Source organism: Rissa tridactyla, chromosome 11, assembly GCF_028500815.1.
Source record: "Rissa tridactyla isolate bRisTri1 chromosome 11, bRisTri1.patW.cur.20221130, whole genome shotgun sequence".
In the NCBI taxonomy this organism is placed as follows: domain Eukaryota; kingdom Metazoa; phylum Chordata; class Aves; order Charadriiformes; family Laridae; genus Rissa; species Rissa tridactyla.
This window is the reverse complement of record NC_071476.1, coordinates 7,135,432-7,154,496: the sequence shown is the minus strand read 5'-3', so window position 1 is coordinate 7,154,496 and position 19,065 is coordinate 7,135,432. Positions and strand designations below refer to the sequence as shown.

The 19,065-nt window shown below is 38.4% G+C and overlaps 1 protein-coding gene across 10 annotated transcripts in view; it reads right to left on the bottom strand.

Annotated features, from left to right (window-relative positions):
- Window positions 1-19,065, bottom strand: part of LOC128916079 (core histone macro-H2A.1) — a 46,215-nt gene that overhangs the window by 20,162 nt on the left and 6,988 nt on the right. For 7 of the 10 annotated variants that reach the window (XR_008468842.1, XR_008468841.1, XR_008468840.1 and 4 more), the window contains exons 2-5: window positions 17,731-17,931; window positions 4,816-4,922; window positions 3,113-3,310; window positions 580-690 (exon numbers count right to left, since the gene is read on the bottom strand). Coding sequence is in view for 7 of the 10 variants with exons in the window: in XM_054217299.1 (XP_054073274.1) it covers window positions 580-690; window positions 3,113-3,310; window positions 4,816-4,922; window positions 17,731-17,902 (588 nt within the window). In the remaining 3 variants the exon portion in view is untranslated. The remainder of the gene's footprint in view (window positions 1-579; window positions 691-3,112; window positions 3,311-4,815; window positions 4,923-17,730; window positions 17,932-19,065) is intronic. The other 3 variants (XM_054217300.1, XM_054217303.1, XM_054217306.1) reach the window with 1 other exon arrangement.

The window sequence follows — 19,065 nt, the reverse complement described above, 5'->3', positions numbered from 1 at the left end:
GTATTTGTGTTAAACCACCCCATGTCCCAAAGCATATTCACAGGGAAAGAAGGATTGTTGACTTCTAGCTTTTCATAAATGCATCATTCATCGTTATACAGCATTAACTTTTGTAAATAACAAAGCAGAACAAAACACAAAAATCACTATTATGAACAAATGTCTAAAATAGGTTTTGAAAAAAACCTGTAAATCATTTACATCAACAATAAAGTGGGCTGCCCATTGGAAAAAAACATTTTATTCTTAGAATAATCTCATCTTTGGCAGAAGCTTTGCTGTAACAATTATGCTGTTTATGAATAAGGTGAGACAGATTACAAGCACACAGGCTTTCCTTCTATTGAGTATTTAAATATGTAGCCATATGAACACTCATTTATGTATTTTTAAAATGTTCTGAAAGTTATTTCAGAGAATTGCTTTGTTCAAAAACTAATATCACACACCTCCTCAAGTGCTCAGTGGGGAAATGTCCATTGTACCTAGACGTTTTGGGGAAAGGGGGGTGGTGGGAGGGGGTATTCCCTAAGCAGCACTGAAAAATACGTATTCATTTATAAAAATGCAGGAGCATACCTTCTGGCCAAGAAACAGACTTTTGGTGGACAGGACTGTGAAACCATCTGCAGGAGTTCCCTCTGTTGTACTGTCAGCACTGGCTGATTTGCTCACTTCTCCCTGCTTCTTCTTCCAAAAATACAGTTAATTAGTTAACTCAAGGCTAAGAGAAAAACAGTTTAATAACACTAAGATATATGACAGGCCATAAATGCTTACCAGGCAATAAAATGCCAGTGCAAACACTGGATTTTATCCTTTAGACTAACTAAAGTGACTGATTACAGCTGAAGGCATCAATAGGGAAAATGACCTCAACGTCTGCATATCTACATGTCTTTTCTTGCCTACGACAGCACACAATTCAGATGACAGTTGTCTTCAATGTTGCAGGAAAACATATAAACAGCCCCAAAGTTTTAACAGCTTTCTAATGGCTTGTGTGGAAAAAGATAATGTATCTATTTATATGTGTGGGCAGACATCCATTTTAAGGCAAAAACTGACTTGTCAGTTGCTTTGAAATCTGGCCATCCTTAGAGGCAGTGGCAGGAGAATAGAGCTACTTTCTACCTGACTAGCAGTAGGAAATGGGTTGAACAATCTTCTCCCCCTTGTTTAACACGATCACCTTCATCTCCAGTAAAACTGTAGGGGGAGAGGGACTTCCCCTCAACCACCATTCCTTTTTTCAACTGTGTCACTGAAGCAAAATGATAGGTTTTAGGAATGAATTGATTTACTGAATAAAAATGAGAACTATGAACATTTTGAAAAGGATGCTTCATGAAGCTAGTGAATTGACTGCTGTGGTTACAAACTCAATTGGTGCCAAAAATCATTTCATATTCTCAATAAAATTACTACTTATGATTTAATATAAATATTTGGTGCCTCCGGCAATGCCTATCCTGAAGCGGAAAAGCACACCTGGAATATTAAGCAAGCCACTGTTCTCTTACTGTCCCTTTCCAAAGTACATAAACTAAATCTGTGGCTGAGCAACTAAAACGACATTGATGCAAGGCTATATTGGTGCTTCTAGAAGCTGTAAACATGCTTTACTTTACACAAATGTTTAGAAAATTAGATTTTCATGGGTCCTATTTCAATTCCCCAGGAGTTTACTGTCAGCCAAATACCAATATAGTAAGCAGACAATACAGTTTATTGTGTGGAAGAAAAACAGAACCCCACAACAGACTTCCTGCTTTTGTAATCAAGTAGGGGGGGGAAAAATATCCAGATTTAGGGAAATTATTAGTGCACGGTTATTAGAAGCACTGCACTTGAAATGTCAGCTATTAGGTGTTCTAAAAGACAAAACTAAATTCAACAGTTCAACAAACAAAAAAAAGAACCAGAAAAAGTGACCAAGTAAACAATAACAGAGACACAGGGGAGGAATACAGAAGCTTTGTTTGACAGGGAAAGCAACTTTTCACATGCACTGTCCATTTCGTGTGAAATTCAGGTACTTTTCTTCCTTTCATAACCTACTGCTTGACAGTAGTTGTTTTGCAAAAAAAGATCCTTGGTTACACACACACACATTAGAAAGATTCCCTACTCCTACAAACTGAAACTGAAAAAAGGAATGAGGGTATGTTCTCCTTAGCTTAGAAAGAGATGTTATTCTTAGTTTCCTAACAAGAAAAAAAAATGACATTTTGGTCCTCTTCCCCTCATCTCTACACTTCATTTTGAGTAAGTTTAGTTGATTACTAGGAATTAAAAAACCACAAGTCTAAACATGGAATATTCTCATCTGTAACACACGAAAAACAGAGAGGGACATTTGTGGGTCTTTAGCTCAGCCAAAGAAATTCTATGTAGCCACAATACAGTTTCTCTGATGCTGCAAGTCTCAGCTACCTGCTGTAGCAGAACTGCATCCTACTTCAGAAGGAGTATTTCACCCTTTTTGGATTTCATCAAATCAATTAAAGAGGAATCTTATACTAAGCTGGAACACAAAAAACATTTAAAACCCCAACAAACAACAGAAAAATACAACACTTGAAAACATGACTCTGACGTGCCAATGGCTGGAGACATTATTACAATGCAAGTGAATTAGGCTGTTGTTTTTCTTCAATATTTTGAATTGCAAAACACTGCCTTAATGTGACTTCACTTTTGAAAAAAATACCCAGATTCCCCATTTCTTGCAGACACATATCAATACTTGAACAAAGTCCAAGCAAGCTTACTCTGCCTTGCCCAATGCAGGCACCTGCGCAGCCACCGCAAAGCTGCCCCTACCGTTGCTACGTAAGATCTCGTTTGATGTTGGTATCTCCAGCCTGTGCCTACCTAACTAACGACTGTTTCGTACAGAGTTATTTACCGCTTGCCTGCCTGTCCTGCAGATCTGTGCCCCTGCTGAGGGTTTTCAGCCTTCCAGCAGCACTCCTTCAGCATCTGCTTACGCTGCTACTGAAATCCTTATTGTTAAGAACATATGGAACAGAACATTTACCCTACGTGATGCTCCCTACAGCTACTACAAGCAAGTTTGTTTGGTTTTAAAAGAAACAGATTACTCTACCTTGGATTTCCTTGCCCCTTTCTTGCCACCTGTTTTCTTTGATACAGTTTTTTTCTGTGATGGAGACTTTGCCTTCTTTGCTGGAGGTGGAGTGATGATGGCTTCCAGTTTGCCTTTTGATCCCCGCTTCTTTGCCAACAGCTCTGGGTGAATATTGGGTAACACTCCACCACTGGCTATGGTGACCCCTTTCAATAGCTAATAAAATAAAAGTTGCAGACGACAAATTTCAGCATTTACTCACCAATAAATAGAAAAGGGCAGTTAACTGCAAACTTTGTACATTGCCTTAACTGTCTTTTTTATGTTTCTCAACACATTATCCTTGAAGAAGAGAGACATGAAAAGTATATGAAATGAAGCTGATCACGTACTAAATTTTAACTATAAAGGGAATATGTATTCTTCTTGCATATATGCTTGTTACTGTCAGTATCTCTTGGGCTCACACGAGATCTGTTTTCTGTGAAGCCACGCAATGAAGACTGTTACCCAGCTGCAAGAAAACAGGGCAGCCCCAGCCCTGATGGCTTGGCAGGGCAGCCTGCGTGAGGGATGGCACCCAACGTCCATGGTACAGGACTGCAATGGGTACCACGCTCCAGAGAACCCAATATATGTCCCAATTGCTGAATCTTCTTAAAAGGGCATCTTTTAAAATGGACGTTTTTTTTTTTTTTCTTAGAAAAAGAAACTTCAAATGGAGGGTAACACTTATACAAATCTCTATACCTGGAAGTCTTCAAAAAAATCTTTAAGTAGTTGAAGAAAAGCAGATCAATATTCAAAAGTGTGCAGTTCATTCAAGCCTTTAAAAGCAGAGGTGAAATATATCATGTTCTGTATTTAAAACCACTTTAACCCATTTTTTATACATCTAACTGGGACTAATTCACTTATTCAGGAGGATACAAATGGTGACATCAAAGTCCCTCAGGTACTCCCACCTTCTGATTCGTGTTTACTGCTCCCCAAGCACAACTCAGAGAGGCTCCAAGCTTACGAAGGGATGATGAATGGAAAGTATTATCAAATTTCAGACAGACCCAGAAGGAGGTTGGTTTGGGGATATTATTTTTTTTTCCTGCTCCATCATGATACACAGGTTTGGAAAAAGTATCTTTTCAGATGTGTTTTTACAGCACCTCACACCAAGGCACATTAATCCCAGCCAGCGCCTCTGGCTGACACCACAAGACTGTAATAAAAACATCCAAATATTTTTTGGTTAAATTAAAGGCATCTTGAAATCTGCAAAGGACACAGACTTGCAAGAGTTCCAGAGCTCTTAATTCTGTGGTCACAATGGCAGACTTTAACGGGAACAGGATAGGTCCCACCAAGTCCTAAGCTGCTTAAGGGAGAAAACGAAAACAAACAAAAGAAAGCATCTAAAGGTTTTTTCCATGTCTCTGTAGAGTTTATGACAATGTCCCACTTTAACAGAGGTAGTTGTAATAGTGCGAGCAAATGTCACATTACAGCTCCACTGCATTTTTACACATTTTAAGAGTCCTGAAATAGATAATTAAGCTGAGCACTATAGTTAGTTACACAGGCAGTGTGCTTGTGAATGAATGAGCAGTTTCCTGGTGGGCTGCTCAATAAGCAGAGGTCTTGAGTTACAATTCAGCTATATGGAAAGACAATTTAAAAAGCCCTAAAGGAAATCCCGGCCCTCACACAGTGGAGTTTTTTCTTACCTGATTTAATTCTTCATCATTTGCTACAGCTAACAGGATGTGTCTAGGAGTGACTCGACCCTTCTTGTTGTCCCTTGCTGCATTTCCAGCCAATTCAAGAATTTCCGCTGGGGAAAAAGTAAGCAACTTTTAATTACATTGTGATCATTAAGAAAACTCAATGTGTTATTTAGCATCCGTGCAAAAAGATACCTGAATTATATCATGTTATTCCTAACTGCTGTAGAACACCCTCAACAGACATCTAACCCTAAAATCATCATTTTCTTTTTATATGGCTAATAACTGAAGGGCGAATGCACACTTGAAGTCCTGTAGTCTAACCTATATGTAGTTTTTTGTCCTTTTAAAGCAGTTCCCCTGGATTATTGACTCAGTGTTCTTCTCAAGGCTACTGTGTGTTTATCTCCTAGGATCCCTCTCCTATCAGGTGATGGAGTACTAGATGTACAAATGTTTTTTTTTCTCAAACCTGTCATAAATGTGAGTTCTGGCTTGCATCACTTTTATTACTAGAAAAGATGCTATTCTCAGGTTCTCATCTTTAACATTATGGAAGCATGTAAGCACACATCCAAGTTCAGACACTAAAAATACAAACTCTGCTGTTACACTGACTTAATGATTTTTTCCTCTTTGAGAAGTTTCTGTCCAGAAAAAGTAATTAATGAATTATGTTTGTTTGCTTCTAGTAAATTATCTCCTTAGAAAAAGTTTCCAGTCCTGACAAAATGCATTTAACAGCTGTGGATATGATGGCTTTTACTGGAATTAGGAAAGATTAACTTGCTCCTTTGCAGGGATCTATGAAGTAAAAGGCTAGAGTGTTACCTGCTGATTTATCTGTCTTCAACTCAACAAGCCTTAGGCAAAGAATGCAATTAATTACAAGAAAGTCTGGGGAACAATTAAAAAAATGACATAACGTGTTTGTTTATCTGACTTTGCAATTATGTGCTATTGCTGTCTCCACTACACATAACCTTTCACCTCCCTCTGCAAGGACTGTGTTTCACTATTGCTTTCGGTATATTTCCTTTTGCAATCCTGGTAATGTTTGGAGAAAAAGAGAAAAAAAGAAAATGAAAATGCCTTTTTTACATCTATTACATACTAATATATTTAAATTTAACATTAGAATAGGGTATGAGATTGAGTTCACATTTAACAACTGACTATACCATGAAAGCTCTCCCATAGGCGTGCTTTAGAGGCACACACAACTGAATTAAGACATTAATCTCAAAATGAAGACGACTAAACTCAAAGCTCACATGACCATATACCTTTACCATAACACATAGTAAATCTCAAGTAATACTACACAGCACAGACTATGTCTGAATTTAACATGATTCTTCAATTATTTTTCATGCTAAGTCCCGTAATAACCTAGTTATGACACCTACTGGAAAACTTACAGCTGCTTCCGGATGTTCTACAGTTAAAAGCTTCATCGAGGATTTTGGTAGGCTTTCGCTACTTTTGTGCTCTTCAAAGTGCACAATTAACTTTATTATAGGGCGAGATAGAATATTAAGTCTAAGCCCCCAAAAGTAACTCAACATTTCACGCTGACAACAATTGCTTTAATTTATTTTTAAAGAAGGATTAGCAGGGTAAGGTCAACCTGACTATGCTTTCCACACCTCCAAAGAACTCAATTAAGCTGGCATAATCCTTTTCACATACTTCTCAAAAGCCACGGTGCAGACATGCGAGGTTCAGCTTGCATTCAGCGCTGTGTACAGCCGCCGGTGGTGACACAAGACCTATATCACCTTCCAACGGAGACGCTGTGCTCTCGGTGACAGCCCGCGCGTCCCCACCGACCTCGGTGTGATTCTGTGTCACTGGAACAGCCCAGCATCTCCACCTCTCTACATCAGGAATTGTTTTGTTTGTATCTCAGACTTTATTACCGGTTGAAAAGCATGAGAAGCATTTGCCGCAAACAGCAGACAACTTTTTGGTTTCCCTCTGCTTCCCCCACCTCTGCTGCTTTACTGCATCAGGCACCGCTAAACAGTCAGGCCGTGTTATTCTCTACAAGTGAGCAGCAGAACTATGCGGTTTTTGTAACGAAAGAGTCTAAGAAAGTGTTATGCCTGTAAAGCACAGAGGAATGTTTTATTTGTTCCTCATAAAACTAAAATGTCTGCCTCGTACAGTGGAGAACTGTTCTTGTAAGTGCTAAGCCCTCTTCCTTGGACAGGAAACTCATTTTGAAATTACAGTTTTCTAATGGTCCTTTAGGGAAGCTGAGGTACCCCACTTCCTTTTTGGGAACAGAACGCTCTGCACTGGCATTGAGGACCACAAAAGAGGAGCTTGGGGAGAGGGAGAGAGAAGGAGGAGGGTGGAATTTTTCTTCTGGCCTTCTCCTCAGCTCTCCGATAATAACCAAGCATCGATCATGTGTGTAGAGACCCACAGCAGAGAGCACGGCAAAACCCAGCCACGGGGCACCAGGCTGGGCAAAGGGGCACTCTCCCCTATCAAAAACCAGAAGATTAGGAGGTATTCGAGCTGAAGCCAATCTAGGCAGCAATTTTTAGATTTAGCACTGTCAGAAGACGAACCTAATCCAAACCCAACAGATCAGAGCACGTATAAACACTAGAAATGAAGACTTTCTGGATCCGGATGGGATCCAGACTACTTGCTTGGATTTCGCTCGCAGCCAGCTTTACTTTCACATCTGTTTTATGCTACTGTAACTCTAAAGATTTAAACGGTGTTTCATCCATGTTTTAAACCAATTTTAAATTAGGTTAAAATCTAGCTCCCTCTGTAAGGGAGCCGACCCAAATTTCCAGAGTAATCACTCCGGATTTAGGTGTGAAGCTGGAAAGAGTAGTAGGTAGGAAAAGGTATTTAAAATTGAGATTGGATCTGAATTCTTAGGAACCCATCTTTGGAGCCCCTGCCATTCTACCAGGTCCAAAGGTTTGAGCCATTGAAGAGTCCTGTTTCATGAAAGGTAATCTTCCAACAGTGGGAAAAAAAAAAGACATTTTTTTGAAAATAAAAAAAAAAAATAGACACGATTTTGAATCAACTCCTGCAACTGAACAGGGTGAAGAGAGAAAGCTTTGCTTCCATGTATTGAGGCAAAAGAAAGCGTTAAGAGCTTCCATGACATCAGGATTCACTCAGCTTGTATTTATCCAGCCAGAAGACCAAAACAAGAACATTTTACAAAAATGAGGCCTCACAAAAAGGATGTAAGTTGCATAATGTCTATTCCATTCCTTTCATACATTCACTCAAGGCATTTCCTCCCTAGAGAATAATTACACCACCACCACTCAGGCAAAAGGCAGCTCTAAGACACACTTTACAGAAGTACTGAACACCAAAATCTCTATTTGTTTTAAAAAGAAGAAAATATACAAGCTATTCAATATTATAATCTTTTGATGCTATAATTCTTCAATTACTACATATTGAAATTTTAGGTTAATATGACGAGATACTCTTTATATTTGCACAAATGGCTTTTTCTGTGCTTTTAAATAATTTCAAACAAAAAAAGCAAAACAACATGTATTGCTTTCACTGCAGATATAAAACAAGCCAGCAGAAAAGCTGTGGGAAGTACATAATTAGGAAAGAAAAAATTAAGTAGGAATGCCATGTCAGCATGTACGGACAGCTGTTATGTAGCAAGAAAAGGGACAGATGCCTTAGGAGTCTGACTATAATACAAACACATAAATTTGATTTCAAAGACAGAGTTGTGGTCAATATTTTTCTTCTTTTCAGTCATCTTTAGAGTTGTGGTCAATATTTTTCTTCTTTTCAGTCATCTTTAAAGTAAATGGTTAAAGTCGGAAGAGAAAGTTCTAAAAGTTAAGAAATTTTCTCTTAAAAATTAGCCTAAATGTAGTTCTCATTTATATCAAATGAAAAAAATCCTCTGCGATGTTTAGAAGTAGGTGGATGGACATGGGTAGTGAAAACTGGTCTAAGCCTCTTTTCAACGCTTGAACCAAAATTGAGTTTTCTGCTGAGGTTTTTAAAAGTTCAGTTAAATATTTTTAAAAGAAAAGAAAACAGGTTGCGTATCTTTGTACTTAAGCCTGAGATAAGACCACAGGAAAAGCTGCTCTCAAGGCATTTCCTACTCAAACACAACCAAAAAATGTTAGAAGGCTCCACAGAAACCTCATCCTGAAGCAAGTTTTCAGAGCAAGTTCCTCATCCTTTACTTGCAGAGACCCTGATCTCTTGGACGTCCTACTAAGTTCCCAATTTCATTGTTTGCATTTCCCTGTTTCACAGCGGTACCACTCTGCCTTGAATACCGTTGCTTTGGTATTTCACAACACGTGCAAGTTTTGGAACAAGAACTCAACACAAGGCTAAAATGAAACAAATTGCTCTTAGACCTAAACAAAGCGGGCACAGTAGCAACTGCAGACCTGGATGGAAACAAAAGCAAACGCATTTTTCTCCCACTCCTGGAGAACGCTCTAGTTAATTTATCCTACTTTTCAAACAAAATATTAGTGGTCATTACTGAATAAAACTCCTTTAAAGCCTAAATGACAAGGTCTTTAGCTTATCATGCATTCCGGGCTATAATACTTTCGAAATATAAATACTGAATTCAGTCTGGTCTGAGTTCATCCCCAAAATCTTTTCATTTTTTTTTTTTGGTTTACATTTCAACCTAAAACACTGCTGTTGCATTGAATCCCTTTGTCCACCTTCTCTGCAGGGAGATGAAATCATAGCTTTGAAAATGAAACTCTTAACAACTAACAGGTGATGTGTTGACACAAGGCCAGTTTCCGAGCATGCAAGTTCCAACAGGAACAAGTCAGGGGTTTCTAAAAAAAATCTGAAGCCTCTTCTCAAAAGAAAACTCAGAGCAATATCCAGAAATCAAAGAAAAATGAATGTTGATACAATTCCACTGAGAAAATATGTATTTGCTACAAAGCCAACTACATGACAAGGAGTCTGTTTATTGTAGTTTAAATTAATCATCCTTCCATCAGCATTTTATTGACTTCAGAATCATTTTACATGATTCCGTAAGGTTTTAACCCAATCAACCGAGACTGTTAAGAGTTTCCTGCATTCTTCTCTCTGTGTATTCCACCCAATCCCCCCGGAATCTGCAGTTGTGAGAGTGAAGGTAGAATCATTTAACAACACTTTTCCTCTCATGCATTCCAATAAAACAGTTCTCAGCCTTGGTTCAAAGTAATGGAAATTTGATGCAGTGAAAATCAATTCAAGAAATTTTACTGCTTTGAACAAGCCTTGATGAAACCTCAGCTCTCACCAGGGCAATCATTCTCTTAGGATGTGATAAAACCCCCAAACCCTTCAGTCTTTGGTGTCTGAGCTGTATCAAAACTAGGCCCCTCAAAGAAGAAAGTGTTAACTTTGCCAAGTTACTGTAAGTTTTGCATTTCTGTGAGGCAGATGACAGGCTGATGTTTACATAAAACTCAAGTTCAGGCCACAAAAGCCACTTCCACTTAGAGCCTTCTGATCTAACTCAGGCTTCTTTTCAGCTCTTTTCTAGACTTTAATACCATCCTTTTTTTTTTTCTGTAAGAGATAAAAAAATTAGGAAGTTAAACAACATTGTAATTTCTCGGTTTACTATTGATCTGTAAAAGGTATGAGAGCTTGCTTTTCAGGGAAACCTGCGAGTTTCATATCAAATGTTATTTACTACAACAGTCACACCTCAAGTACTAACTTAAAAAGATATAGCCTATTTCTTCTCTGCTGAATTCAAGAATCCTTGTGTCAAACCAAGTATCTAACTCAAATTTACCTTTTTGCTTTTTCAGTGAAGCTTCCTCTACCTAGCAGTTTACACTTTGCTGTTACTCCTAACAGTTTACATATGTTTCAGAAACACACTCAAACATGATTAATGTAACTGCTGCCAGACAGTACTTGATCAAGTGCAGGGCGTACGCTTTGGTCTGGCTGTTAGAGAGTACAGGAGACTACTCAGGTCTTGAGATTGGTCCTGGCTGTCTTTCACCTTTGCAGGCACACGTTAGGAACTGGCTTTTCCAAATATTAAAGATGTCAAGTGGCTAATACCAATCACCTACTGAAAGTCAGTGAACATTAATAACGTTACTAACGAAAGAAGAAAAGGAGAGGACTTCATACTGTAAATTTGGATTTTACTGGAGTGACTCCCAACCCTGGGCTTGAAAGAGGAAATGGATGTGTATCACAGGTGTGTACGCCCCTGCCCCTACAGAGAGGAGCAAGACATACAAGCCAGTGTCAAAGGCTTTACCCTATCAATGACCAAAGGCGATGCAAACCATACATGCTGCACTCCCATGTGTACTCATTTCATCGTGATCTGGCAGACGGCGATAATGATTTTATTAGATACTGCCTCTGACAGTGAGGGAAGTGGGACTCAAGGTTTATTACTGAAAATATTAAACTGCTGTTGTCTCCAAGTCATTCCCCCACATCAAGTCTTTTTGTATCAAGATAGCAATGAAAACCATAATAAATACAGGTATCTGTAGTAAAATACAACTGTAATTATTTAGAAGAAAAATATTTACAAGTATTTCCCCCATTACTTTACAGAAAGAGAATATAGGAGTGGCTATGTAGCACATTCAACATTTTTTCTTGGAAAAATCTATGTCTGGAGAAAAAAAACGTAAAAAATCTATTACTTCGGGTGTTCTGTGGTAGGTGAACGTATGGACTTTGTTCCATCGCAGCAAAAAAATACATCTAGCCTGACATCCTGTCCTCTGCCAGTGCCCAAGAGCACATGCTCAGGAATATTAAAGGAACAAACAAACTTAAAATGCTGTTTTTCCAGAATATTCCCTCCAATTCCAGCCATGCGCAGCTTAGCGGTTTCCCAGCTTAGAAATATGACTGTTACTAGAATGAAAAGTATTTAATTCTACATATAAGGATATTAAAATATAACAATAATTTAACATTTTCAAGGGAGAAAAAACAATTTGGTGATCATGATGTAAAAAACAAACCAGCCCAGCATTTTGTACATTATCACAATATGACACACGTCACAATGCAAATTCTAACGCATTTTTACTGCTCTGAAATAAGTGTCTATATTGACGTATGAGTATGCACTGTTAGGGCTTTTATTGTGAGAAGATGCTTTGGCTTTTATTGTTTTTCATCAAACCTGATCTGTGAGCTTGGAGAATACCTTAGGACCCTAATCAGGTAAGTAATTTTGTATCAACTTTGCTTTTGTAACTCAGAGATCCACTGAAGTTTATGGGACTACAAGATAAGATAGGTTCATACCTAAGAGTTCACAGGGTTGGAGGCAAGGAAGGGCTTATTAGTGAAAGATAACTCTTCATTTGTATACATTTGAAGCAGAGTGATCCATGAATTTTTAAGTTCAGAAAGAAAGTTGGTCATTCAACTGGTAACAATGCAAAGTTTTATATCTAGAGAGGCACTTCTTACAAGTATAGCAGTTTTAAATTGTGACAATCTCACTTATGAGCATGACACAAGAGGAACGTTACAAAGGAGCTTTGCTATGCTGATATTTTCAAAAGGTCTCTGCTTGTGAGGCTATCGCCATAAACAACGCTGCTGTAATTTAGGTCCAGTATTAATCCACTGGATCAGAAGAGGCAGTTTTATGCTTGTTCAAGTAAGGCACGGGTCCTACAAGCCCCTAATTTATTTTAAACCTCTTTTGGGACACGGTCTGTGGCACGACACCATAATAGGGATTAGTGTTTCTAAAGCTGCCTATTTAAATAGAAGAAATGTATCTTGGTAGTGAATGCACATTTCAATGGTATCAAGAAGATACTGACAATTAATTCCCTTCTTAAATTTCATTACTACCTAAGGACCGTTATTTATGGTGGTCTCAGAATGCCTGGAATTTGAATCTGCTTTTAACCTAACACTTTTTTACTGTGGACCTCTGAGCTCCCCTCTGCTTCCAAGCAGAAGTTCAGCAGTACATCTGCTTTGACAAACAGGGCAAATCATAGTTTTCCTCTGTGACCCTGTAAAAATTTTCAGCAGCAAGCAGAACACAAGAGGTGAACAGCAGTTCAAGTTGATCAGCTTGCACATCGGAAAGTGAGCAGCTGAAGTGAGCAGCTAAACTTACTGCATTCAGGAAGGACTTTCATTTTGCAGCCAATCAGTTGTTGGCTTAAGAAAGTTTTCCACATCGAAAATTAATCAAGATGAAAATGCAATGACCTGAGCTCCAGCACATGAACCTCCATTAAGGGATTCTGGTGACATCAGAAAGCCTGAAAACAAAAACTCAGGTAAGCACCAGAATGCCTCAGATGCAATTCTAACTGTGGGATTCAAAAGGTGCTTATTTTACATTTCGACAAAATACATGATCAACAGCACACAATGGGCAATAAAAATCCAGTTGAGAAAAAAAATCTAATGGAGAAAACAGACATTTAACATTTTCTCCTACCTTACTTCGGTATGTACAGAACATATATAAATCAAAGTCTCATTTCTTCTGTATTCCTGTTCTCCTGCTGTTTTATAAACTTCTCCTTCTCCTCATTTGCTATGACATTTTGGCAATTGAAAATTATTTACAGTGTTGAGAAGACGATGGGGGGCAGGGGGAGCAGAAATCACTTGCAGGCCTGGTTCCTGCTGCCTTTAAATATGCTCAAGAGATTTCTAGTTTTTAAGGGCAAAGGAGTATCTTTTCCAGTTAGTAAGAAAGTTTGGACTATCTTGTAACTTGTGCAAGCTGTGCATCTGAAGGGAACAGACCTGATTACATGTATGGCTGGTCCCGTTCTGACAAATACAAACTACGTAACTTCATCTGAGTGGCTGCAACACCCCAATGAAGGCTGTGGCCATCCTCCTAGTTTAGGGGATTTTTTGACATAAACTGATACTGATGCACCACTTTGCAGAGAAAATGAATGGATTCTGAAGTACATGTTAGGGAAGATAAATAGGCAACAAACAATTGTAAAACAAGTGCCACAATAAGGAAAGAAGACAAAAAGAATTACTAACACTGAACTTCTTGCCTGCTTAAAGCAGTTGATAATGCTTAAAATTAGTTCTGCAGCATAAGCAGAAATTAATCAAACGTTCTGACTATTCCCTGCAAGATAGGCAGCACTGCATGACCTGCTACTGTAAAGAAGGAAAATAAATAAGAACCGTACGTTACAGTTCTTCAGCATCCCCACTATTCCTTCAGAGTAAAGAAAGGAAGTAAATCCACTTGCTTCCATATTGGTAAAACTCAAAGGCACTTTTTCTGCACATTCACCCACTAACATACTTGCACCCTATTTCCAGTGGACATTACACATTATTTCCTTACATGAAAAGTACGAAAGAATAAGCAGATGGTATGCTTAAGAAACCAAAATGGGTGTGCTGATGAGAGAGGTTTTTTTTTTTGTAATATTACTTGTAAGTAACAAAAACCTTTAATGAATAAGTAAGAGAAGGAGAATACTTGCTGTGCAACCTATTTATATGTCAAGTATATTGAAATGCAAGATAAGGAAAAACACTTCATTAGGAGAAGACAAATTGCACATCTAATAATATAGTAGTTTTATTATTTTTAAAGTTACATAACAGACAACACAGGGAAGATGTACTCCAGCCAGCCTCTGCAGAAGAAGTTGTCAGAAGCCAAGAGACTGAAAGCACAGCAAAGACACACTGTTTTTAGTTCTGAAGCAGACAGAATAATTCCTGTGAGCTAGAACACTGCATGTACCTGCTAGTGAAGCTGTACTGTGTATAAACACGCTAATACAAAAGTACTAGGACAATATAAATGTAGATTGCAGAAGCACTTCATCAGGTAGACTGAAAAAGGGGTTAAATTACAAATAGGCCCATACACTACAAGAAATTGTAGAATGCGTATTTTTAGTTTCTGATGAGCAACCAGACATACATGGTAACGGTGAGTTACCTTCAAAACACAAACTGAATAAAGTCATAACTACCGATGGACCCAGAACAGAATTTCAAGTCTGAACAGCTGGAAGCATTACGGAAGTTCAAATCTCAAATTGAACCAAACCAAAAATCCCAGATCTGAGCACATTATGGGCTAATTTCAGATTTACAGAGTTAAAACTTCAGCAAAGGCCAGCAAAATTTAGCACCTCATCTTCTAAAGGATTAAAGTCAGTGCCATATTCTGCGCACACATGAACTAGTTTTCAAACGTTAGTAGGTTCCTTTCTATTAGGTCACGTCTCTGTCATTTCCCCTCTGAGTCTTTTCTGAAGTTCTTTCCTACAACTGCTTTTGATATTTTACGTTTCTCCACTCCTTCCTGGATGCACAGGATTGCTTTTTTGATTTAGCCAATTTATTAGCATGCCACTTCACATGGGCTCCTTCCTATTATGTCACGTTCCGGCTTTTATTTTGAAATGATTGAAATGCTTTGATTTAGTCTCAGATCATGTGCTGACATGAGCATCTTTAAAAACGCTCCCGGAGAGAAGTCAGGATTTCTCTGGTTTTGTGAAGTAATAACTGCCAAGAGGTAAAAAGAACACAAACCAAAAATCTCCAAGCATCCCATTTCAAGAGAGTGTTTCTGAATTATACTGAAAAAGGATGACCTGAAGTTCAGAAAACATACTGAGCATTAAAGGCTAAAAAATTACACTATATAGAGTGTGAAAAACTTAACAGAAAGAGAAGGGGGGGGGAAAACCCACCAGACTGAGAGAGTCATAAAACATAAAACTATTTACTAACTCAGTAGGGAAAGAAAAGAGTATTTGTGCTTTTGAAATGCATCTGTCTGTAAGAATGAAAGAACACCCTGAGATACACAATACTAAGACTATCCACCTAGCCTTCAGAGGAGGGAAAAAAAAAAAAACAAAACACCAGCTCAAAAATATTTAAAGGGAGAAAAAAAGAAGGTGCTTTTCCCCTTAGCTCTCCTTTCCCCCTTCCTTTTTTCTCTTTTGGCTTTTTTTTTTTTGATGTTAATTTCCTCAGACGGTTTCCCAGGATGCACAGCAGTTAAAGAAACACCTTTATTTCCTCAGCCTATTCTTAGCTGCCTAAACCATCACTGCCTTAGTAAACACTTTAAATCAAACAGTTAACCAATAACATGTGCTGCTCATTAGCAGTGCCTCAAGCTCACCTGTATTGTTCTGTTTCTTTAAAAGGGCAGCATTCAAAGTACCCTTCACCCTAAGAAGCATTTTATTTGAGTTGTTATTGCTGCAAGCAGGAACCTCGCTGAAGGAAATGTTAATTTTTTTTAAGGCCTTTTTAAGGCCTGCATCTATGCAGTTTAAAAGCATTCTTTTAAAGAAAAGGCACAAATAAAGAAGACTATGAGCAAGTGGAAAAAAAAAAAGGATGTTTGATGGCTGAGAAAATTCAATAATGTAATATGAATACCTTACAGAAAACAAGCACTCCATTAACTATTCTTAAAGTTACCAATCTTCGTCTTTAAGGGAGGAAGAAACTTTACAGAAAAAACCAATCAGCCTATTTTTGTTCTTCAATGCCAATATCCCTTATAAGGTGTCTCTTATATTATAAGACAATTATAAAATTGTCTTAACAGTCAGGTTGCTTTGGTTTTAAATACTCCCAGCAAAGTTAAACCGCACGCTTTGCTACTTTGTTCTTAAGTCAAAGAAAGAATGAAGTGCATCTCTTCCTCAGAGACCCAGCACATGCTTATAGCTTAAAGCCTACTGTCCCTTGAAACCCTTCTATTTGCTGCAACCAGAACACTGACATAAGCAAATGCACTGTAAAAAGAAACACTGCTATGAGAAATGAGATCCAATTCAAGCTTTTCCTTAGTCATGCTAATAGAATCTGTCTCCAAACCCTAATCCATCTACCACTTGTGTTTTTTGCTAGATCCCTAGCCTACAGGTATCTATTTGTAAGTCAATCTGGCAACATGAATTTGACTGAACTGGTGGTTTATTCTTATCTTTTCCTTTTTTTAAAAAAAATTATTTTAAGCAAGCCACTATAGTGAAAAGCCCTTAAATTGATGCTATTGCAGTTGGGGTTAATTTTCCATTGGAAGACTACTTCTGTAATGTTGTTTATGGGGTAAACTTGCAGGGCTTTAAGTCTCTCATGAGTGGAGAACTGCTACGTAAAGATCTTTACTTGCGTGTTTAGTTGTGTATGTCTTTGGGCAAAGCATTTTCTTCCTTTGAAGTTTCTTTCCAAACAGAGGAAAAATAATACTTTCATCCTCAAAGAAGGTACTGTGAGGATGAGATAATTATTTAAGGTGTTCTCATTCTGATATGATGAGAGAAACAGAGAAAGGACTACAAATGTAAGCAAAAAAGCTATGTTGATCTGGGGCAGATGGACAGAGTGTGCATTTATATGCAGACTGAACCAAGCAAATTGCAAACGGCATATGCAGTCTCAAAAATAATCTGTAAATTGAACAAAAATGTTTAAACAATGCTGTAAGCAATCTCAGCCCTGTGTAAACACTGACAAGCGCTCTATTTAAAAGAAATGTATATGCTTAATAGACAATTATAACCCAAACAAAGCCATCAGGCACAAAATTGGAGCAGGCAGGACTGCAACACTGAAGGCCCAGCCCATACACATTGACATCAGCAGGAATCCTTCTGACTGCCTATGTGGAAAAGAGTGTTTACTACAGGTCAAAGCTAATCTAGTGCTGGAACGCACCAAGGCCATCAAAGCCCTGAGGCTGGGGTAGGGATGCCTTGATTTTGGCTTAGATGTGTGATCAGCATAACATTTACTTCAGCTATAACTTTTTTAGTCATCTGTACAACAGAGGATCTTTTTCATTTTTTCCTTCTGTGCAAACTCAGCTTGTATTATTATTTTAACTGCTGCTATTTCACATTGTTCAGCAAAACCTACCAGTCAGATATTCCAGTACAGCAGCCATGTACACTGGAGCACCAACACCAATTCTATACTTCGGGTGGCCTTTCTTAATGTAACGTAGCATTCTTCCAACAGGGAATATGACCCCAGCCTTTGCAGAGCGGGAAGTCTTGGTTGACTTCTTCTTTCCACCCCTGCTGGACATTTTGTCTGTATTGGGTCTGGAACAGCACTCTATATATTAGGAAGAAAAAAAAAAAAAAAAGATAAAGGGTTATCAATAAGGACTGATGCTGTAATACCATATAATGAATTTCAAGACAGATCAGTGTTTTGGAGTAGGCAATGAATTAGGGTGCCTAAAACATACAGAAATGATTAATCTGCTTTGGAATTACTTTTCTAAAATTCCTAACAGATTAAACCCACTACCATTAATGGAGCAAAGCGTGATAACTACCTAATGTAAAATAGAGCTTCTGCATTAAAACAGAGGATGCTTTCTGCAAGGAGACAGACATAATCCTCTGCTTTCGGGGAACAACTCTTGATTTGGCATTTGAACAACTGCAGTAGCACCGTTATGCTCATTAATAACTACGTTCCTAACTAGGAAAAACCGCATCCACTAAAGGTTTCATAAAGTGTATTCACCTTCCTTAAAGAACTAGATTTTCAAGCGTGTGTGAATTTACAGAACAAAGGCTTATGCGTGGCAAACTACATCTCCTGTACACTAAATGTTCTATTTTCCGAAAGATCTGAAATGAACCCCTTGAGATTTGAACCTACTGCAAACCAGCTATCTCCACGTCAAAGACTGTGCCACCTTCAATGTGTCCTCTAGGAATCTGATGAACTTCAATCTGCCACCTTTCCTTAACATAACAGTGGTCTAAACACCCAGCAGATATCTGACAACTGTATCTCAGTTTATGTCGGTGAAGAAACCTACTGCTGATACAGCTGTCACACATATTTTTTTCTCTCTTTGATTTCTGCTCAGGCTGTAAATAGAAGCTGACAAATCCAAAGAGGTGGAGGGCTTGCAGACTCTCAAGGTACCTTTGAAGGTTTAGGCAATGCACTGGGTTTTGAAATGAACTCAGAGGAAAGGAGACTGCCCCCATCTCCTCCTCCCTCCCGCATGCCTGAACTCTCAGGAAACCAGCAGTATGCATCAGCAATACACATACCTCTGTGCATCCCAGATCTTTCCTTGCTGCACAAATCCTACCTAATACAAATGCAAATTCACTGGTGCGTTTATATACTCCACAATGAAACCTCCTTAAGCCTGCTTTCCCATCACACCATTTCTCTGCTTCCCTTCCTGTTTTTCTCTCCTTTATTCTGAATTCTCTCCTT